At 45.9% G+C, this 23,061-nt stretch overlaps 1 protein-coding gene across 4 annotated transcripts in view; it reads left to right on the plus strand.

Moving 5' to 3' along the window:
• The first annotated feature begins 9,117 nt into the window (after nucleotides 1-9,117).
• The window catches only part of LOC141578633 (NBPF family member NBPF4-like), a 30,268-nt gene continuing 16,324 nt past the window's right edge, over nucleotides 9,118-23,061 (plus strand). Inside the window, exons 1-8 of one of the 4 annotated variants that reach the window (XM_074370198.1) lie at nucleotides 9,118-9,235; nucleotides 10,240-10,459; nucleotides 16,603-16,813; nucleotides 18,797-18,926; nucleotides 19,589-19,803; nucleotides 20,867-20,918; nucleotides 21,786-21,997; nucleotides 22,997-23,048. In XM_074370198.1, the coding sequence (XP_074226299.1) occupies nucleotides 16,636-16,813; nucleotides 18,797-18,926; nucleotides 19,589-19,803; nucleotides 20,867-20,918; nucleotides 21,786-21,997; nucleotides 22,997-23,048 (839 nt within the window). In that variant the 5' untranslated portion in view covers nucleotides 9,118-9,235; nucleotides 10,240-10,459; nucleotides 16,603-16,635. Of the gene's footprint in view, nucleotides 9,236-10,239; nucleotides 10,460-15,936; nucleotides 16,501-16,602; nucleotides 16,814-18,796; nucleotides 18,927-19,588; nucleotides 19,804-20,866; nucleotides 20,919-21,785; nucleotides 21,998-22,996; nucleotides 23,049-23,061 lie in introns of those variants that run through there. The other 3 variants (XM_074370197.1, XM_074370199.1, XM_074370200.1) reach the window with 3 other exon arrangements.

The following is a 23,061-nucleotide window of genomic DNA, read 5'->3' on the forward strand; positions in this document are numbered from 1 at the left end:
CTTGTCATGTTCCATAAAATGTAAGATTTCTCCTCATGTGGAAAACCTGGATTCTAAAAGAGTTGAGCTCCATGAAAGCACTGAGTGAGCCCTTGTCGGTAAATCACTGCGCTAATTGCACTGAGAGATACAGAAGGAAGGTGTATAAATGTTCACTGAAAAGAGTTTTAAAACGACAGTTCTCAGCCCTGGTTCGGCGTCGGTAGGTGAGAACAACAGCAGACATGAATAGGCTCGTCCTAGTGAAAGCAAGACACGAAGATTAATGACAGCCCCTGGTACTTACGAGCTGAAGAGTCAGGGCAGAAAGCAGCCAGAGGATCTGCTCCAGAAGGTGTGCAGGGTGCCAACTATCACCGTTCACATCACAGATATTTGTCATGGGCTCCCTCCTGGTGTTCCATTTCTGCTCCTGTTTAAACTGCAGCAAATTCAAGAGAAAAGGCAGAGGGATGTACTTGAAAAGACTGAACCGTGTGGTTGGGCAATGAATCTCAACATTTTTAAGATCCCACTCACAAAGTTCACTTTTAGGGAAATTAGAGCATGGGTGAGGTTTAGTGTCGTATAGTGGGAGAAAAATTATTGCATTTAACAGCATGTAATGATTTGTGAAGGCAGTATGTTCCTAGAGGACCCCAATAATGGCCCTACCGACCTAGTAACTAAAATACCCTCCTCACTTCCATTTGGTCTTACGGAAACAGGAGGCTCTTAATGCACTTCCATTAAAGAAGCTGGAAAATGGCTCTTCCTCTAAGGCCATGGAATAAAACAGATCCCACGGTAGGTGACCTAAGGGAAGGCAGAGAAGATTTTATGACAATGGCCACAAGGCGGTGGAGGAAAATGGCTTGAAGCTTTTGTAGCTGCAAATGAGTTGGCTCCGAAAAACATCACATCTAGGAAAAACATGTTTAGCCAAATTTTGGACCTCATGGACACGAGACATTTAGCCCATGTTCTGCGGTCATTCTGTACTCAATTAATCTGTATCGTCTTGGACCGACAACAACTTTTTGGAGGAGGTCAGGAATCTGCACATGAGCACACACACCTGAAATGGAAATAGTATTTTTTTTTAAGGTGAAAATAATAAAGAAGTTATTTCTCATTTTCAAATGTTAGTCTTTCACCTTACTGAAGACTCGAATACCAAGATATTAACTATTAATGATGCTCGCCAATATGCAGATTTAAACACAGCCTAAGATGACTTTGAGAAACAACAACGTAAAGCAACTCTTCATACCGATAGCAACAATGCCATTCCAGAATGTCAATGGAAGTAGTGAGTGAAATTCGACCACATGTCAGACACCTAACAGGAAACAGGTAAAAGAAGGAAAGGGAACGTCAGCCCGCTGTATACAGTGATATGTAACGTACTTAACTATCAAGTTCGTTGATCCCAATTAATAAGAATAAATCTATGCTTCTACTGACTTTTGGGTCTAATCAAAAGGGCAGAGCATTAGGAAACAAGTATTTGAAGTATAAAAGGAATGGAAGCAAATTCTTTGTTCTTGGCTCAGAAGGCTCACTGTTTTTGAGATGTCAATATTCCCCAGCTTGATTCAATGCAATGCAACTAAAACTTGCAGTCGGTAGCTTTGATAGAAACTGATTGGCTGATTCTAAAATCAACGAATACGGAAATAAAAAGACCTAGCGTAGTCAAAACATTTTCTGTAAAATGAGGAGCAAAGTTGGATGGCTAGCTCTACCTGATTTCAAGAACTATTATAAAGGTGTAGTATCAAATCAGTGTGATATAACTGTAATGACGGGTCAGTAGATACAGAACAGAATAAAGAGTCCAAAAGTAAATCCATATGTATAAAGTGACTGATTTCTGGCCAATGCACAAAGGAAACCCAGTGAGGATGTTCTCAGCTACATTCGTTCACTGATTGAATAAAAATGGTTGCAAGTCTCCCATCATCTCAACTACATTCCTGTGCAACTGTCCTTTCAGGGATGCTCTGCCTTCTCCCAGGATGTAGCAAATCCCCTTTCTTAGAGAGGAACATGTCCTGTACTTCTCTTGCCCTATGACACTCACCTGTGGTGACTCTGATGAAGTCTTGCCTATCCTCAGGGATTCCTCCCAATGCTTCACTCTGTCATTAGGAGGAGATGTCCTTGGTGTACCCCCCGATCCTCTGGGCTGCCGCAACACCCCAACGGAGAGAACAACCACGTTTTGTTGAAATTATCCACTTGGATTTTCCTCTCAGTGCTTTGATTTCATCTCGAAAATCTTCCTGATATTTGAAATCCACATTCTTGGCACTGCATAAGGGAAAGTAAGCACTCAATGTATATTTGCGAGGTTGTTTTGTATAAAGCCTTCCAAGCTGTAAATGCAGAATACCATGACTATCTCTGCTTCAGATGAAGGTCTCCCTACCCTGGCCCCTTCTGGCCATAGGGCAGAACTGTTTAAGGTAAAGATGGACACCTCTAATGTTTTTCCAAACAGCATTTATGCCTCTAAGCTCACACTTACTTGGATGGCATCCACTGTGAGGCCAGCTTCAAGGTCAAGGCTGGGGTCTGGAGCAGAGCATCATGTACATTCCTTCCTCTTGGAACTGGTGCTTCCCAGCAGTATAAACCAGCCCTGATTCAGCCTGTGGATCTCCTTGGCAGGTGCCCAAGTTCACTGTGGAGTAAGTTACCCTCCTGGTCTTCCGTGATTAGCTCAGGCTGCTACTTGAAGAACTAGATGGTGCTGTGTGCATTCTTCAGTTTCCCTTCACTTGCCTGAACTCAACTTGTCCATATTCTCAGGTCCTCTGGCAACCACCTTCCTCCACCTTTACCTTTTCCTTCTTTGTGTTATTCACATCCTCCAAGCCTAGTGATTTTCTTTCTTCCAGCTCCTCCCCTCAGTTCTATGTCTTCAGCATGTGGGCTCGGCTCAGGCTCCTAGGAGACACGCGGACACACAGGAGATACACAGACAAGGGACCAAGGGCAGGTCTTGGCTGCAGTTCCCAGGGGGCATTTAACATGTGTCTCAGTCCATCATGCATTCAGACAAAAACAAAAACAAAAAGAAAAAAAAAAAAAAAGCCTCAGCAGGAAGGGAATTTGGAGAATTTGAATAACCTTCTCTTACTGATAAGGAAACTGAGGCCTGGAGAGATAAGGAGACTTTCCTAAGTTTCCACACCATGTGGTGGCAGCAGAGCCAACACAAAACCCTTGGCCACAAGCGTTTCTGCCCAAACAGTCTGGGAACCCACAGCTGCATTTCAGGGCACATTGGATCAAACAAATGGATTTCCAGTGTCAAAACAAAAATACCTGAAGGACCTCTCCTGAGGAAAACTTTTACCACTGTTCAATAGTCCAGTATTTATACTCAGTCAGTTCTCAAATCTGGCTGACACAATGGGACCAAGGAACACATAAGTATTAAATATGTCACAGACACTACTGAAATACATATCCATGCGATTCTCTGTAAAACATCTGGCTCCTGTGCCACACGATCACCTTCCTGAGAGCAGGTACTCTGTCTGCCTTGTTCGCCCCTTCTCCCCAGTGTCTCCTCAAGAGCCTGCCAGATAGAACAGTCAGTAAATACTCGTCAAGCAAGAAAAATAGCAGTTAGCAGGAGTCACTACATTTGACCAGTGTCTTCCAGTCTCTGTCACATTTCCAATCAGATCCTATCCCAGGTCTGTGCCAAAGCAATGAAAGCACAGCCCTAGGAAAAGCAGCCCAAGATGCAGATACCAACCCCACCGTGTACCGTGTTTGCTCTTCACACTGATTTCATTACCCTTTTCAATCATATTGATCTTGTTTATAATACAAAAGAATATATAATGTAAAACAGAGAAGGCAGCGATAACCGCTAGACTGTTGGATAAGTGAACGTGATATCACGCAGCAGACAGTCTCCAATCCCTGGGGGCTGGCTGCACAGCTAAAGAACACACACGTCACAGTCACTGTGGGGCTGGTTGAAAACCCCTGGGATAAGGCCCAAGGAAGTGTGTTTCAGATGAAAATTCCAAGGAGATTTTCATGCAAGGAAGAGGCCCACCCATTAAGCAAACGTCCTAGAAAGGACATTCCAAATACCTGTTGACAACTGAAAGGACTCACCGGGATCAAATCAAGTCCCTTGTTCAACTACCCCCTCTGGACAAATATCTGCTTTTCCACACAGGGTGCTCAGCTCTGCCCAGGCCCATTCTCCTCTGAGGGGCACGACAGAACTAAGCAGTCTTAAGAGGGAAGTTCATTGAGATACAGGCCATCCTCCAAAAACAAGAACAATCTCAAGTAAAGAAGCTAACCTATCACCTCAAAGTATTAGGGAAAGAAGATCACAACCTAAAGTCAGCAGAGAGAAGGAAACAATAAAGACCAGGGAGGAAACAAATAAAAGACAGAGAAAAAACAGGAAAAGAATCAAGCAAACCAAGAGCTGACGTTTTGAAAGGGTAAACAAAATTGAGAAACTTCTGGCCAGGTTCACCAAGAAGAAAAGAGAACACAAGTAAACAAAATAAGAGAAAGGAAAGTGGAGAAATTACAACCAATACTACAGAGATACAAACAAACAAAAAAAAAAATTAAAAAAAAGAGAGAGAGAGAATACTATCAACAACTATATGGATGCAAACTGGATAGCCACGAGGAAATGGACACGTTTTCTGGAAACATACGGTTCACCAAGAGTGAATCAAGAAGAAACAGACCACTTGAACAGACTGTTCACTGGAAAGGAGACAGAATTAGCAATAAAAGCAACCTCCCTACAAACAAAAACAAAAGTCCAGAAGCAGATGGCTTCACTGGGGAATTTAACCTAACATACAAAGAATTACTCATACCGATCATCTCAAACTCTACTAAAAGACTGAACAGGAGGGAACACTCCCAAACCCATTCTATGAAGGCACCATCACGCTGATACCAAAATCAGATAAAGACACTACCAAAAACTAAAATCAGAGGCCAATATCACTGATGAACATAGATGTATAAATCTTCAACAAAATATTAGCAAACAGAATCCAACAACACATAAAAACACCATACACCATGATCAAGTAGGATTCATCCCAAGGACATAAGAATGGTTCAACATATGCATATCAATCAATGTGATACACGGCATCAACAAAAGAAAGGACAAAAATCACATGATAATCTCAATAGATGCAGAAAAAAGCATTTGATAAAATTCAACACCCATTTATGAGAAAAAAAATACCCTCTCAGCAAAGTAGCTACAGAGGGAACATATTTCAACATAATAAAAGCTATTTATGGCAAAGCCACAGCCAGCGTAAAACCTAATGATGAAACTCAGAAAGCCTTTCCACTAAAATCTGGAACAAGACAAGGATACCCACTCTCACCACTTCTATTCAACACAGTTACGGGAGTCCTAGCCACAGAAATCAGGCAAGAAAAAGCATCTTAAAAATTCAAATTGGTAAAGAAGAGGTAAAACAAATAATCCTAAAATGTATATGGAATCACAAAAGACCCAGAATTGCAATACTAAGGAAGAAGAATGAAGTGGAAGGAATAACCCTCCCAAACTTCAGATACTACTACAGAGCTACAGCAATCAAAACAGCATGGTAGTGGCATAAAAACAGACATACGGATCAAAGGAACAGAATAGAGAGACCAGAAATAAACCCACAGACCTACAGCCACTTTCATCTTCAACGAAGGACGCAAAATATACAACGGAGAAAAGACAGTCTCTTCAGCAAGCGGTGTTGGGAAAAGTGCACAGCTCATGTAAATCAATGAAGTTAGAGCACTCCCTCACACCATACACAAAAATAAACTCCAAAAGGCTTAAAGACATAAATAGAAGACAAGACACTATGAACCTCCTGGAAGAAAACATAGGCAAAAACATTCTCTGACATAAATCTTACCAATGTTCTCCTATGGCAGTCTACCCAGGCAACACAAATAAAAGCAAAAATTAACAAATGGGACCTAATTAAACTTACAAGCTTTTGCACAGCAAAGGAAGCCATCAGCAAAGTAAAACGACAACCTATGGAATGGGAGAAAATACTTGCAAATGATGTGATTGACAAAGGTTTAATTTCCATAATATTTAAATAGCTCATACAACTTAACAAGCAAAGACACAAACAACCCAATCCAAGCACGGGCAGAAGACCAAAACAAGACGTTCTCCAATGAAGACATGCAAGTGGCCAACAGGCACATGAAAAAATGCTCAGTATCACTAATTATCACAGAAACGCAAGTCAAGACTACCATGAGGTATCACCTCATAGCAGTCAGAATGGTCATCATTAAAAGTTCCACAGGTGATAAATTGCTGGAGAGGGTGTGGAGAAAAGGGAACCCGCCTACACTATTGGTGGGCATGTAGTTTGGTGCAGCCATTATGGAAAACAGTACAGGGATTCCTCAAAAAACTAAAAACAGACTTACCATATGATCCAGCAGTCCCACTCCTGGCATATAAACAGAGGGAACTCTAATTTGAAAAGCTATATGGACCCCAACGTTCAAAGCAGCACTATATACAACAGCAAAGACACGGAAGCAACCTACATGTCCATCGACAAATGACTGGATAAAGAAGTCCTGGTACATTTATACAATGGACTACTACTCAGCCATAGAAAAGAATAAAATAGTGCCATTTGCAGAACATGGACGGACCTGGAGATTATCATTCTAAGTGAAGTAAACCAGAAAGAGAAAGAAAAATGCCATATGATGTCACTCATATGTGGAACCTGAAAAAAAGAAAAACAGGAGGACACTAATGAGCTCATCTACAAAACAGAAATAGAGCCACAGACATAGTCAACAGGCTTATGGTTACTGGGGGAAAGGAGGTAGGAAAGGATCAATGTGGGAGTTTGAGATTTGCAAATGTTAGCCACTACATATAAAAATAGATTAAAAGAACAAATTTCTTCTATATAGCACCGGGAAATATGTTCAGTATCTTATAATAACCTTTGATGAAAAAGAATATGAAAACAAATACATGGATGGATATACATATATGGCTGGGACCCTGTGCTGTACACCAGAAACTGATACATTGTAGCTGAGTATACTTCAATTTTTAAAAAAAGAACGAAACTGTAGCAAAGTAAACAAAACAAAACAAAACACCATAGTTCTTACTGATACTCCATCATCTCTTTCAGCAAGAGTGACTTTAAGCTGACTCCTTCGTCCCTTTGATAAGATCACAGCAGTCTTTGAGACCTTTCCTGGTATCACTAGGACAAGGTGTTTCTTTTTCAGCTTGAGTATTCACTACCCCGACCTGGATTCAGTAATTTCTTTAAGAATCTCTGGTTTGTTCCTGTGCAAAACAGTATTCACAGTACAACTTGAATATCCTAGGCATACTTATTGGAACTGGTTTATTTCTAGGCCTTTCCAGTGGACAAATCTAGGAAACACATATTCATCGTTTTGTGTATTTATGTACTCACATACACCCACAAAAACCACAATTCAAATTCAGAACTACAGGCTTTATATTGACTGTCTCTCTTTTATCTCAAGCTTTCTCTGCAAATAAGCATTTTTGTTTTCAAGGACTCTTGGAGTAGTAGAAACAGTGTCTCAGAAAGTCTCCTTGGTTTTTCCCCTATTATATGGACAAAAGAACAAAGATAACAGCAAAAATACCACTAACCACACAATTGAGCAAAGCCGTTTTTGGTTTTGTTACTGTCGTGGAGTACACATAAATTATTGTTTTTGTTTCTTGGGATAGTTCTTATCCATATGGTGCTTCAACAAAAGGATACACTGGTTCCCTTTTTACTTACATTGTGTTTTCAATACCTAGAGGTGACATTTAAAAAATTTAATTTAATAATGGTAAAAAAAAAAAAAAAAAGAAGTGTGGTTTCCAACTTAACTCTAACCAAACAAGGTATGTTCTAGTGTGGTCTAGGCTTGAGTGTAAGACCTGCGAGTGTCTCAAATGCCTGGGGAGAGAAGGATCAGAGAAACGCTGGACCCCATGGTCTGTTCCCTTTCTGGCTGGGCTTTGGATGAAACGACAAGGTTTCAGGAGCGGATTTTCAAATTTTAGCCTAACAGCAGCTTTGTATCCAATGAGGACGTAGGACTAAGAAATTCTGAATAAAATCGGAAGAAGCTGGGATAGAATCAATTAAAATTCGGAATAAAATAGGGCATCTGAATAAAACCCAGGACTTCCAATTCAGGCCTGCAACCATCAAGCCGAAAACTGAGACACAGCCTTCCTCCTGGCTGGTCAGCGACATCACAAACCCCTCACACGGACTATTTACTCACAGGGACAGACGATCGCGCGGTTGCAAGACGTGCGATGTGAAGCCCCTTGCGGTGGACGGTTCAGGGGGGCGCTGCGTCTGCCCTTTACTCTCCCCCCACCCCCGCCCGGAGACCCAGGGTGACCCGACTAGGGGGTGGCACTGGCGCTGCCTCTGCGCCCTCGGCGGCCGGGCCGGGGCCGCCGATGTCCGGCGACGGGCACAGTCGCCCTGGTCCAGCGGGGACGCCCCGGGCTGGGTGCCCCCACCTGCTCGCTGCCTGAACCCCGCAGCCCAGAGAAGCCCGATTCCGGGACTCCGACTCCTGAGGAGGAGCCGGCAAAACGCGGGGGATGCGGCTTTGAGGCGGCGGCGGGAGCCAGAGGGACTGTGGCTCGGGGAGCTCGTAGGCCGCGCAGCTTCCTTCCTGGGACCCAGACCGTAGGTCCGAGAGCAGCAGAAAGCCGGAGACGGGAGCCGGAGAGCACGTCCACTCAGCGCGTATCTGAGGCGCGAGTTCGCTTTCAGGCAGCCGCGGAGTTGGGGCTGCGGGATAAGAGTCGGTTGAGCGCGGCCTAAAGGGAAGGTCCCACCAAGACTCGACCTCGGATGTCTGGATTCAGAGTCCAGAGTGCTCACCAAGACGCCCTGGAACCGCAGGACGGCCCGACGCCCCCCGCGGAGCCAGGCGGCGCGCAGCCCCGCGGGCCCAGGACCCGCCTCCTGCCGGGCGCTCGCTCACGCCGCCCCGAGCCCGCTTCCTCCGCGACGCCAGGGGGCGCCTCGCTCGCCTTCCCTCGGCGCGTCTCTGCGGGTTTGTACGTCGTGAGGGACACGAAGTCCTCTCGGGGATGAGCCACAGGCACGGCGTTTAGACCTGCCCCAAATCCAGCTGCTCTGCCGGGATTGCTAGAGTTTTCTGCCCTGAGGTAAAAATTCTCGCCAGGAGAAACACAATAAACAAAAAGTGTTCCTTTCCTCTTGTATCCTCCTCCCGCCGCCCTGGGAGCTCAGACGACCATCAGAACAGCCCTCGGGGCTTCCTGGGATTGCCCTGCCCTGGCACCAGACGTGCAAAGGGTGCAAGCCCTTCCGGCTTCCCCTGGGGACAGATTCCTCTCTCTGTTGGGAGTCGTGTTCGAACCCCAGAGGCCCCTACGCGGCGCCCCACCAGCAGCCTGGCCGCGCCCGCCCCGCGGGGGGGACGTCGGGGAAAAGCAGGTGACCGCGTTTCTTCTGGGCTCTTTCCTCCCTGGCTTCTTTCTCCTCTTCAGGTTTCTGGGTCCCCCCTTCACGGCCTCCCGCATCCCCAAGACTCAAGGCCTCGCTCGGTCCCGGGTGGGGAGTTCCGTGCGGTGCCCGACGGGCCTCTGGACGTTTCCACCCTCGGGACGTTTAAGGGACTCAGCTGCCGGTTGGAAAGCTTCCAAGAGCGGCCCGTTTGGAAAGCCTTTCACAGCCTCCCTTTCTGCGGAGGGTGCAGCGCGCCGGCGGAGCGCAGGGGAGGTGGCACATGGGGGACTTCAGCCCGAGAGGCGGGGTCGGCACCTGCGGGGGCTCCGGGGCGGCGGGGAGCAGGCGGCCAGGGCCGTGGGCCCCGGGCCCCACCATGGGGCGTCCAGTGCCGCTCGCTCGTGTCAGGGCCCCAGTGTGCCCCTGAATGAACTTCCAGCCGAGGAGGCAGGGACGCTGGAGCAGGTTCCCTCCGCAGGCTCTGAGCACAACAGGAGCCTATGAGCCTAGGACTCCTAATTGGAAGACCTGTGCTTCAAGCCCAGCAGGGAACGTTCTGGTCTTACTTCCACTCATTCTCCTGCTTCTGAGTCTCCCAATTCACCAAGCCTCCCTCCTGAGCTGCTTTTATGCTTCAGGCAGCGACCTCCCCCTGTGGCTCTTAGTTCTTGTCCTCACTTGCTCTTCTCTGTGGGCGCAGGTGGGGCGACTGTGGCAGCTCCGTTGTCCTGGATCTTGACGGAGTTGGGCCTGGCGCGATGGATTCTGGGGTCTCACCAGATGCCACGGGTCCCTCTGGACCTTCTGGAGCACCGAGGCCACCTTGACCTTCATGGTGGGATATGTGGATTCTACAGGACCTGCCATGCTGATGGAGGCTGAAGGAAGGGCGTGGAAATCCCCAGCTGCTCAGACTCCAGGTTGGTGCACCTCCACAGTCAGTAATAACTCGCCGTTACAGGGTGCCACCAACACTTTGATTTGAGGGGGTTGCATCCTTACCTTTCTAAAAAAAAATTAACAACCTTGCTCTTTAAGTGTTTTGACTTTTAAGTTGATGTCTAGTCAGTTTACAATGCTGTGTCAATTTCTGGTATACAGCATAATTTTTCAGTTATACCTATACATACATATATTCTTTTTCCTTATAGGTTACCACAAGATATTGAATATAGTTCCCTGTGCTATGCAGACTAAACTTGTTGCTTATCTATTTTATATATAGTAATGAGCATCTGCACATCCCCAAATCCCAATTAATCCTTTCCCATCCCCTTTCCCCCTCTGCTGACCAATAGCTGGTTTTCTATGTCTGTGAGACTATTTCTGATTTATAAATAAGTTCTTTTGTGTCTTTCTTTTTTTTTAGATTCCACATGTAAGTGATAGCATATGCTACTTTTCTTTCTCTCTCTGGCTTACTCCACTTCGAATGACAGTCTCCTGCTCCATCCACGTTGCTCCAAACGACATTATTTTATTCTTTCTTATGGCTGAATTGTATGCCATTATATACGTACACCACGATTTCTTTATCCAGGCATCTGTCAATGGACATTTAGGTTTCTCCCATGACATCACGTTCTGCACAGGTTTAGGTTTACACATCAATTGAGCAGATATTACACAGTCCTCCGTTATGCTCTGTTCTCCCTCACACAACTTCTTCAATTTTAGTATCTTGCATTAGCGTGGTGCGAGGGCGGGTAGACACCATGATCACGAAGGAAGGTAGTTTTCCCAAAGTGAGGCTTATGCATTGCACCCCGAATGTGCTGAAACCTATCATTTCCCTGAATCTGGGATCTCGAGCACACAAATTCTACTATTGGGGAACTGTGTTTGAACTCTTTACTGCCATTTATGGTTAATAAGAGACCATTTTAATATATTTAGTAGTAGGGGTAAACTCTTGGAAGGCATTTCTGGGACACATTTTTCCCAGAGGGCAAAACTTCCTGCTCCCCTTCTAAGTTGCTCTGGGGAAAAACATGCTGCATTTCTTTCAAGTGCCAGACTGTGTGCATCGACAACCCTCCAGGTGAATGAGGATTAAGGCCCTAATCCATGAAACAGGAACACTTTATTTGAGACTAGTTCCATTTTCTGTTGGAAAGAGAGTTGGCCAGCTTACCCCTTTACTGCAGAAACACCAGCAGAGATCTTGAACTCAGGGAGCCCCGTGTGGCCAGGTGACGGCCTCTCCCAGCCCAGGGAAGACAGATGTTTCTGATAGCTTAACTGGCTTTCCTCAGTTTTATTTTTGTCTTTTATAACGGACAGGCAATACCCCCAACTCACAAGCAGTAGTATCTAGCACCGTGTCCGGTGCGTAGCAAGTCAGGCACAGGAACGTTTTGTACCCACAAGAGGAGAAGATCTTGTGGGTGGAGTGCTTTCCGGGGTCTCTATTGGAACAACACAGTGAGGTTCCCGAGAGAGAGTCTGGGAACCTTTGCCCCTCCTTGAGTGACTGGTTGCAGCCCAGGGACTTTAAACATCTGGTGTCTCTTCCTGGCTCCCTCGGGAACGTAAGTCAGCCTTGGACCAGTGTTTCCTTAGAGACACCTCATGAAAGTCAACACGTTCCCTTTGGCCAATTTGTAGTCATGTTCATCCTTCGCTGAGGGACCTTTTGGGGAATTGAAGTAACCAAGGCTGACATGCTTCTCAAGGGGCATGTCCACTCACGGAGAACTGGTTTTTAGCACAGACCTCAAAGGAACATCCCCTCAGTCCTTGGGCAGGGGCCTATGGGACTTCTGCATCCTCTAATACAGACGCAGACACTTCTGTCCTTGGATCTGGTAGGGTGCTTTTAAAATGCAAGCTTTAAGAGGTTTCCTAGGTTCACAGTTTCACCCTGGTCATGGCTGTGCTCTTTATTGTGTAAAAGTCACTTCAGAATCTTGAGAGACATTTTCCAGCTTGGATTTGTTAAAAGGGTGCCACGTGAATACAGAGTAACGGAAGCTGGATTTACTCTCCTGAGAGAAACAAACAAAGAAAATGATAACAACAAACTGGATGGGATACAGGAAACAAATATTTTCAAGAGACTGAGCTTCAGGCAATAAAGGTTAGTGAGTGATCCCTGAGAAACGAAAGACAAACAAGTGGGCCCCACAATCGCTCCGGTTTCCCACCTGGAGAGAGTTTCCAGCAAAGTAGAGAGAGGAAACCGAAAAGAAGCCCCATGGATTTTACTGTGCCGAGGACAATGAGCTGAGAGTCATTGTTCCTTCTCATCATCTCCCTCTCACCACGTGGAGCCATTCGGAGTTTGATGTTCTCACCTACTGATAACCCACTGTCCTGGGAAGAGTCACGTTTAAGCTCCGTTCAGAAAGGAATGTGTCCCCTCAGTCTGAATCTCCCAGTAGAATTAACACCATGCTTTACCCACAGGGACCCCATAAATGCTCATAAATAATTAGGTACATGAATTGATGCCTGAATTGAGCTGACGCTACCAGCCAAACTGATTTGTTCTCATGTTAGAAATAAACAATCTCAGGTAAAGAATATTAAACTCAGACAAGATTACTCTGAGACCTTAATAATCAAGCAAAATAAGGCTACCTCCTAATTTTGTCCAGGCACAGACAAACCAATGTCACTGTGCAACCTACAAAACCCCAAACCTCCTCTTTTTTTTAAGGGAATATTTTTTACTTTTTTACTTCAGTCACAGACCTGCCCATGCTGACTCACAGTATTGAGTATGGAACAAACCCTGCTTCCTCCCATCCTCCTTCATATCATCCAAGCAAAGCCCAAATGTGATAGGAGACTCTTTCTGACACCCTTTTACTCAGACCATAATGTGTCTTTCCAGCTGCAAAGTACTAAAACCCAAGTTGTTTAATCAGAAGGGTGTTCCTGGTGTTTGGCTTAAGTGAATCGACACCAGCTTTCCAAGAACGAGCAGCTGCAAAAACTCCGCTTCCGAAAGAAACGTGGTATTATCCGTGAGATAGCAAGACTACAAAATCCAGAACTTGTTTTTATCCTTAAAAGAAAAGAGAGAGAAAAATTTTCTTTCTAAGAAGTCTTTTCATAACTAATGTGAACCTCAGGAGTTCAGACAGGATTTTCCCATGTCTTATTGAATAGAGAGATTGAGGATAAGGGTCAGAGAGAAGGTTACTAAGGAAGAATATGCAGTACAAACTGAGCTTTAATAGACCTGGGATCTGTCCAAACAAACAAACAACCAACCCTGTTGCACTTGAACCAGCAACCATTGCAGTAACAGGTGAATGAGCTCAAAGATCACTCAGGGAAAGAGAGAGTCACCTTGTAACTCGCATCCTTCCCATGGTTTTGTAGCCTGAAAAGGGGGATGTTCCCATGAGATGGGTCACTGGGACATAGCTGGGATTGGCTGGGCTGGTGGTTTCACAAGGGTGACAATGGCCACAACCTCCACGTGTTCCACTGAGCATTCATGACTCAGTGATGGAAGGAGAGAGCAGATTACTTTTCAACTCTCGAGACCCACCTCCATCACAACCCAGTTCACACTGAGGGCTGATAGTACTGTGTGAGGAAACTCACAAGTACATTCTGTCCAGTCAAAAATAGTTGTCCAAATTCTTCCTACACAGAGGTGATTGAAGACGAATTCATTACTTCACTGACATGCATAGCGTCCTAGTGCAATATTTGAAGTGCTATGAAAAAATCATTATCTATATCATTTGTTAAGTAAGTACCAGCTCATTGAAAACCTTCAAAGTCCCAGGAGAGTTTGCTCAGGAAGGAAAGCCCGGATTCAGACTGATGATTTATTTTATAGTTCTTACTGCAATGGGAAGCATTTTCTCACTAAGACTCAATCCAGAAAGCATATGTTCTTTAGAGAAATGTTACCATGGATAGAAAAATCAGGATTCTCTTAAAACAATCTGAGATAACTTATGTAGGAGAAAGAGTGCTGCTCAACTCCATTGGTCCACAGAGACACAGGAGTCTCTTCATGCACTTAAACAAGCTGTAGGCCCATCTGTGCCTCTAACGTCTTGTAATAATACAGAGACCTTCAGTTTACAGGTTAAAGTGAATGAAGGTGATGACAATGACCACAGCTTATCAGGAAAATATGACTTTGGGCTTTTGCAGTTGCAAATGGGTATGTATAAAAGGACAGTATGCGATTTTGGAAGATACTTTGGCAATATATTTGATTAAAATGGCTGTTGAATATTTAGTCCATGTGCTGCCAATCGCTTTATAGAGTGACCAGCCTAGTTTGACTCTAGCCAACAGTGACTATTTGGAGAAAAGTCAGGGCCTGAGAGAAGAGCACATCGTACCAGGAGTGGAGCTACTTGTGGCTTCAAGGAAGCCGGGTACCTTTTGTGAGCCTTTGGGTTCATCAGGGTAAAGTGAAGGAATTTGACACATTTTTTTTCCCACAGAGAATTTCCGGCCCCACAGACACCACAAAATAGATTTCTGTAAAGCCTCTGCTGGATCTCACACACCAACGGCATTAAGCAGTGTGGTGGGAGGATGGCATGGGGCGGGGAGAAGACAAGCTTTCCTAAGTGGCTGAGGTAGTCCTCCATCTTTAACCTTGACACAAATGCTCAGGGGTACTTGGGAACACCCATTGCACTCTCAATTCAGGTTAGTCCAGCAGCTAAAGTGAAGAGAGTGATGCTGCAGAGTGTCTCCTAAGTCTCAGTGTCACCAGACCCAGAAAGGGACAGATGCTGAGCAAGTGAGGACTTCCTTTAGAACCTCACTTTCCCCCGCCTGCCTGCCCCTCTCCTCTCAAGCTAATCTTCTATGTCCCTGAGCACAAGGACACACGAACACTAAGGATCATCAACCCTCCCTGATCCACGACCTTGAACTTACCATGTTTTATTTGTGGAGTGGAGCCCAGGGCAATGGCGTGAGGAAAACTCAAAGAGAGCTATCAAGCAGAGTTCCATGAACACTGCTCTGCATCCCTGTCTGTTCAGTATGTGGGTGAACTGGATGAATATAGAACAACAGCATCATGCTGACAAGTCTTTCCCAAAGACGTGGTCTCTATTCAACGACATGTGCAGAATTTGTTTTCATCAATTTGACAGCTTGGAAAACGATTACGTGGGACTAGAATACAATTCATACGTGACAATTATAAAATACACTGTTTAGAGACATTAAGAAAAACAAAAATAGAGTAATCCACACCTGGAGGAGGAGTTTATAACACTGGCACGTCAAGCGTGAGAGAAGTTTATGGAGCCAGCAAGCTGCCCCATTGAGATAAGGATCTGAAATAACACAGGGATGCAGTGAACAGAATATTGAGTCAGGACTGAGAAGACTTTCATAAATTAATTATTCATTCACTTAACATTATATTCTGCTCTTTGTCCTACAGTTTTTATGAGTTACACAAAACTGGCAAAGACCAAGAGGACGACGCCATGACATTCTACAAGTCTGACATCTTTCACTTGCGAAAAAGCCATAAGGCCTGTTACCACTTAAAGAGAAGGTGGTGTGACTTCATGACAGCCCTTAAGAAAATAAGACTTTTGAGAAAACAATTTGTCTCTTGGTATTTTTATAGACACAGGAGAAGGAAAATGACAGCAATGCTTGGATAACTTTTGGGAAGAGATAGGTTGGTGCTATCAGCACAAGTATAGAAAGCCATTAAGAGTGGCTGGAGAGGGGGTGTCCCCATTGTGGCAACCTTCACGAGACCCCAAGCAGTGTGGCCTAGGCAACTAGAACACAGGGGCCCCCAGGATTCCATGGCCACCCCCCACCGTCCAGTTCTGTTATTGCAACTGCAGACGGTTACCTGGCACTCCGGGCCCCGCTCCATCACTCCTGTTAGAGTCTGCGCAGCAGGCAGTGCCTGTGGCCCTGAGCTCTGTGCTCTCGAACGTTGTTTTTGTGGTTCCAGATCCTCAAGTGTTGTGAGCTGGTGATCAAGTTGTTCCCAACAGTAAGTTGAATACTCCTGCTTTTCCTCATGCCTCAATCCTGATTAAACTTATGTGATTTCACTTGTTTTTAATCCATCATATGCTGGGTTTCTTCTCCCCAGTCCCCGGCTCTACCTCTTCTGCCGCACGTCACCATGGCAGGATCTCTTGGCGCTTCGTGTGGTCCGAGGGCAGAACTTACAGTGCTGGAGATCAACCAGGAGCTGCACTTAGAGCTGACCAAACAGAAGCAGGACTTCCGAGATCTCACCCAGAAATTCCTTGTATGCCAAGCTACTACCTACTGCCTGGCCAACCAGCTGCAGAAATACAGTAAGTCCTAAGGGTCGTGGTCACCACCTGGTGAATGATCACTTTCTTTCCTCTCAGAAACTGAAACTCTCCACACTTTATCTTGCACCCCTTTGTCAGTATAAGTGTCATGCTGACCACAAACAAGGCAGGAAAGGCAGAAGTAGCTATTTGACACTCAAGTCACTGAGGATGGGCAAACTGAGGCATAAAGCATTGAGCAAATTGTCCAGGCGTGTGGTGAGCTGTAGTGTGAGACTAGAGCTAACATTCCACTTATTGATGCCTATTGATATCTCTCTAGAACAAGCTAAACCCTGTCAATTGGAATCTTTTCTGAATTGTATTTGGTCCTGCATCACTGTTGGCTAAACGTCTGGGACTAATGACTTCCTTCAGTACAAGCTTCCCTGAGGTCGCAGTGGCAAAGTACTGTGCCAGTTACACTGGGGTCACGTGGTGACAGCACACTCTGGGGGAAGCAGGTGATAGTACCTGCTTTGAAAGAATTAAAGATGAGTCAGCTCCTCATGGAAACCATGCTCTCCATGAATGATGCCATCAAGACAGGGGCTCCCTGGTGAGCGGGAAGCTGTGTTTCCTGGGTGCAGGGTCTCCTTCCTGAGTCCCAGGAAGTCATGCGACACCCTGTGGGGAGACTCCGGATGTTCTCTGGGGAAATTAGATAATCTGCATCACCCAATCTGTCTCTTCCTGTGCTGGTGAAACTTCAGTGATGTGTGTCAGCAGGAAATCCAGGTGACCCTGAGAGTTGGATCATGAGACATGTGGCGAAAATGAGAATGAGGGTAAGTGGGAGAGAACACCATTGCTAGGAAAACCCACGCCGGTATGTGGGGCAGGCCCTTCGCTCCCACAGTCATCCTGGTATTTGGAAGCACAGTTGCCTGTTCAGTAGGAGGGGTGTGTAGTGACAAATGGAATCCTGAGGACTCGGGGGAAATACACAACAAGATGATTGGAGGAATCTGGACAACTCTGGGTTTGTGTCATTTGCTTACAATTGATTTTCAGTAAACCGATGGTTAGGGTGTACTTAATGAAAAATGACTGAAACAGAGAAACTAAATGTGAAGCCTGCTATTTGAGAAAGTGAAGAGGTGCACTTTGGGGAAAGGATAAACTATGTTTTATTTACATCTTTCCTTATCAACCTAACATAATTTAAGAACCATGTTGTGAAGGTGAAGAAGGAAAAGGGTATCCCCCAGGACCTTGGTGTCAAGGTCACACAGTGCAGAGGTGAAGAACACAGACTCTGGGCCAGGCTCCCTCGGCGCACATCCACGCTGCATGTCTTTCTGTGCCTCGGTTTTCCTCTCTGTCCACCCAGTGCTGCTGCATGTTTGAGATGGAATAAATAGTCAGTAAATTGTTCTAGAACTCTTACAACACTGCCTGGTACATTGTAAACGCAGGTCCTAGTACTACTGCTTCTACTAACACACATCATCCTAGTATTTCGGCTCATGTCTTTCAGGTCCTCACAGTTTAACGCAACATATTTCACACAAGTGTATCCAGATGAATTTTTTTTTTAACCTCTGAGGTACTTCCTCAGTACTGAAATCCCTGCACAAGGGAACCATCAGTCCCTTAGTCCTAGGGTCCACCCCAACCACACAAGAAGCCACCGCCTCATGCCCCTGCTCAGTGTTTCACCTCCGAGGTTGCAAGTCTTGTTAGACTGGCCCATGATTCACGGTCAGTCTCAGGGACTGTGACTTCTGACCTTTCCTAATGGCAGTTAGTCTGTCTAGTTCCCTTCTGTGCCTTGCAGCTTCTCTTTCCCCAGCTCTAAAATGGGGAGGAACTGAATGCCCCGCAGTGGGGAGGCTGAGGAATCAGATGTGGAAATCCCTGCCTACAGCCTGCTACCGCAGTTACCTCTGCCCTTGGGATGGACCCTAGCTCCTCCCTTGAAGGCAGTGACCACAGCAGGGGGTGCAGCTTTCCCCTGAGGCAGCATCTCTGTTTCCTCAGAGTGTGAAGAGTACAAGGACATCATTGAATCCGTGCTGGGGGAGAAGCTGCAGTTCCGGGTGGTGAAGTTGGCAGAGCAGCTGGCAGAGAAGCTGGCAGAGAAGCCAGTGCTAGCTGAGGAGAGGTTCAGGTAAGGAGGGCTCTGTGCAGGGAGGCTGGTGGAAGGTGTAGGCCTCTCTGAAGTGGGGCCACGAGCAACTTTGGGCCAGGAGAGTGCAGAAATGTTCATCACATTACGTGAAACTCAGCAGATTCAAATCCAGTGAACAACTCAGTGGCCTTTGGAACCTTCACCATGTTGTGCAACCAGTACCTCATTTACCTCTGAATCACAGTCCCTTCCTGGATGACTACACCTTGTCATCCTCCCTTGACTCTCTTATTCTCCTGTTCTTTCCACTTCTCACCAGCTGGGCCTGTCCACCCCATGTATGACTTTGTGACATTCACTGCCCAGTATGCCCCATGTGGATCTTTATATGGAAATGGGCATGGCTCAGTGAGACACTCAACGGACATCTTGATGAAGCAGGCTTAGGAAAACATGAGATTTAGTTTCCAGAAGAAGATGAATGGGATGTGACGGAATCCTAGAGGAGCATCTCTGATACGGAGGATGCCTCAGTTATACCATTTTTCTCCTCTTTGCCACAGGAAGGTCCCCCATATGTGCCAGAATTCTGCTCTGAGGGCTCGCGCCTCGGGGATGTTCTCACAGAATTGCCTTCGAAACCTCTAATCGTCTATCGTCGAACTATGCATTTTAACATCATTTCTTCTCTCTCATGTTAGGGAATACGATACCCTAATTTGCTCTCAGGCACGAGAGCTGACCCAGTTACGGCAGAAATTATGGGACGGGAGAGAAGACTCTATCCTGCTCATTCAACAACTCAGGGACGTCCTCACCCACAATGACCTTGACAACAACCCGGGCCAGGGCTTCCGAGAGCAGCTGACCGAGGGATGCAGGCTGGCAGAGCGCCTTGCCCGCAAGCTCAGCCCAGGTAAAGTGGCCCCAGGCTCTGATAGCCCTGAGCCTCTCATGCAAAGTTTCCTGGCTCATAAGAGACTCCTCACCTCCACTAGGAATGATTTTAACAAGTGTCTTGTGTCCATGTTTCATTTTGGGGACTCTGACAGGACCAGGACTGGCTGAGTGGGAGGACAGAGGAGAAATGCGCAGGCTGGAGGTCACAGTGTTTCAACTGTCTGCTTCCCCTCTGATGGATGGTAGCCTTCGGGGCGAGACAGCATCCCCCAGGGTTAAAGCACAGAAAGGAAGATGTGACTGGGCATAGCTTGTGGGAGCAGAAAGAGCCCTGGGCTTTGCATCAAAGTGGCCTGACCCCAGCCTGAGTGTTGTCTTTCCTGACTGTGAGCGAGTGATTGGATTTTCCTATTTCACTGCCTGTTTCCTCTTCTGTAAAATGGGTCAAATAATCTGTTGATGGTACTGCAGTGACTAATCTGGGAATGTTCATGAATCAGCTCAGAAAAAGGGAAGCCCTGCACTTTGTAGGGTTGGATTGGGCACTTAATGTTGTCGAACTCGTGTTGGGAACTTTGTTTCACTGTACCTTTTCCATGGAGAGAATTTCCCTTGGTAACACTCAGAGGCCTTAGGAATGTCCCATGATGTGGTCAGATGGAGGCATGTGGGACACGGTTGTTTCTCTCTTCTTAGACAAAGCAGGGGATGTATGGGAGAGCCGTAAGGGGTGCAGAGCCTGTGTCTAGGGAGAAATTAGTGGCCGGATGGATGAAAGAGTTGTAGACGTTGAGATGGCAGGTGGACACTTGTACAGTGATATAGGGAACAGAAGACCATTTGAATGTTTGCCCCTTGTCAGGCAGAGGGGTCATGATGGCCATCCAGCAGTTTGGGGTCACACTGAATGATGGATCAGACATGTGGACCAGGCCAATCATTTAAAGACAGTGCACTAGAACTTTAGCACCGCACTGACACATACATAGTGATTTATGTCCCCGTGGCCATACAACCATTAGGATTGTAGTTGGTGAAGTGGGGAAAAGCTGACTGGATATTTCTGAATTTGTTTGCAGAAATTCATGAAGATGAGGAAGATGAACTAGAAGAAGAAACACTCACCCCCAGGTAATCATGAAGTCTTAGGAGCCGGTAATGGGTAGGTAAAGTATGGAGAGGGTAGAAGAAAGATGAACCCATGAGGGCGAGAGAGTCTCATGTACCAGATGTGAGAAAAGAAAACCTGCAGATTGCATTGATTGACTTCAATCCAACCAACAGGGAAGTGGCCCTTTAACTTGGCTGTCTGTTGTCTCTGTGGCACTTGTAGGTATGGCCCAAGGTAATGTACCACCTTTAGGGTTCCCTGCACACACAGAGAATATGCATACTCTCCTAAATGAACACCAAGATGAGATAAAGAACTGTTTGTACACAGTTCTTAGGTGCTTGTTAGGAAGGAAGATAGCAACGGAATCAGTAAAGAAGTAACTCAAAGAATTAAACACCAGTAGAAGTGTCTAGAAAAACCTGTAGTTGCCACGTGACACTAGTATGAGAAAGGCTTTAGAGGAATTTTATTCGTAAATTGAAGGCAGAATATCTCTGAGGCTCTACAATACCTTAACACTCATACTCACTTGGCTACATTAACTTAAAGTGCATATGACAGAGGCACATGGCAGTAGCACATGCTGTGGCAGTTCACTTGTGCTTCATGATCACGAAAGGACCACACTGGGATGTTTGGGTGTCATTTCTCATCACATGTCATGTGGGCAGCGCACCGAACAACTAGTGCTCTCTCCCTCTCCCACCCCGTGACAGCCAGACTCTGCTTCACATACAGAAGGATAGTTACTTCCCTCTTTATGAGGAATGATAAGTTTGCATTTCATGAATAGTTCCTATGCCCTGCAGCAAAATCAGTAATGACAACAAGGGGACGGATGCTCATAGTTGAATTTTCTGTCATTCCTTTCCCACCTGGAACAGCATTGAGCAAGAGGAGTTGGAGGAGGAGTTGCTCCAAGAGTCCCAGGATGAATGTGTTTTGAATCCCTCAGTTCTCCAAGAAGGATCTGACTGCAACCGGCTAGACAGTGAAGGCAACTTGCCATTTGATGAAGAGAAAGTCAGCCGTGCTCCGGATGTAGCTGGTGCTTGCTCCCATGTTGCAGAAGATCCAATTCCAGCTGACCTCCCAGGTATCCTTTCTAGTTTTGTTCCCCACACACTGTCTAGACTGAAGAAGGTCTTCACCGAAGGTCGACCTTAGTGACACATATTGGTTTAACCCAGAGAAAAGGATGGATTGTGAAACACAGATATCGTATGTACCAGGGAGCCTTGATCCCTTTCTAGGCCCACTTCATGTATCTGTCACCCTGGACGCAAAGTCAGGCCACGTGACCGAAATCAGGGTTGAGAACCTGTCACCCACCTTGGGTGGACATCCACAGGAAGTGTCTGTCAGAGATAGTTTGTGTCAAATTTGTCTTCCAAGCTACAGTGGTCTGATTCTTCTTTTTGAACAATGTCCCTGGCCTTTCTTTGTCTGTCCAAACAGACTGGTAGCCTTGCCTCTGTGTTAGGTGAGGTGGTGTCTCTGGTTTCACTGAACTCAGCCCGAGACTTCATCTTTGTGATGTTGGCTTATCTTACCTAAGTAGCCATCTGAAAACCAGGAAAGAACCAAGTGTCCCTTTGCCTTGCTTGGATGTTTCCATGAAGTATGGGTGAGCTCTGGCAGTCCCTCCAGCCTTGAATGCCCATTGTTTCTGTGTAGCCCCAAATCGTCTCCTTGATATGAATGTCAGTAGCATTCATCTAGTCCCAAGCAGAAATTCTTCCGTAGCATCAGCAACCACATTATCTGATGGGACGAACCAATGTTGTAGAGAGAATTCTAGAAGCACCTCAGCTGATTTTTAGGACCTTTTGGGAAAATATACTATTAATTCGACAGACTCAGCAGATGGGATATTAGGAGAGAGCTCAACCAGATCAGCTAGAGAATTCCCCCAAGCATTCAGAAGCAGTCCTGCCTAATTCTCCTAAGACTTCAGCTTCCTGAAATACCTTTCATAGCATATTCTATTGTTGCCCTGAGAAGATTAACATTTCTATGTTACCTGTGTTCACTGAGTTGGCCTGTGGGAGGGTGAATTGTTTATTGTGACCTGCTGTCTCAAATTTCTTACCAGAAAATCAGAATGAGTGTGACGAAGCAGCTGGACAAGAGCCAGTGTCCGCCAGGTAATTCTGAAGA

Source organism: Camelus bactrianus, chromosome 9 (assembly GCF_048773025.1).
Source record: "Camelus bactrianus isolate YW-2024 breed Bactrian camel chromosome 9, ASM4877302v1, whole genome shotgun sequence".
Lineage (NCBI taxonomy): Eukaryota > Metazoa > Chordata > Mammalia > Artiodactyla > Camelidae > Camelus > Camelus bactrianus.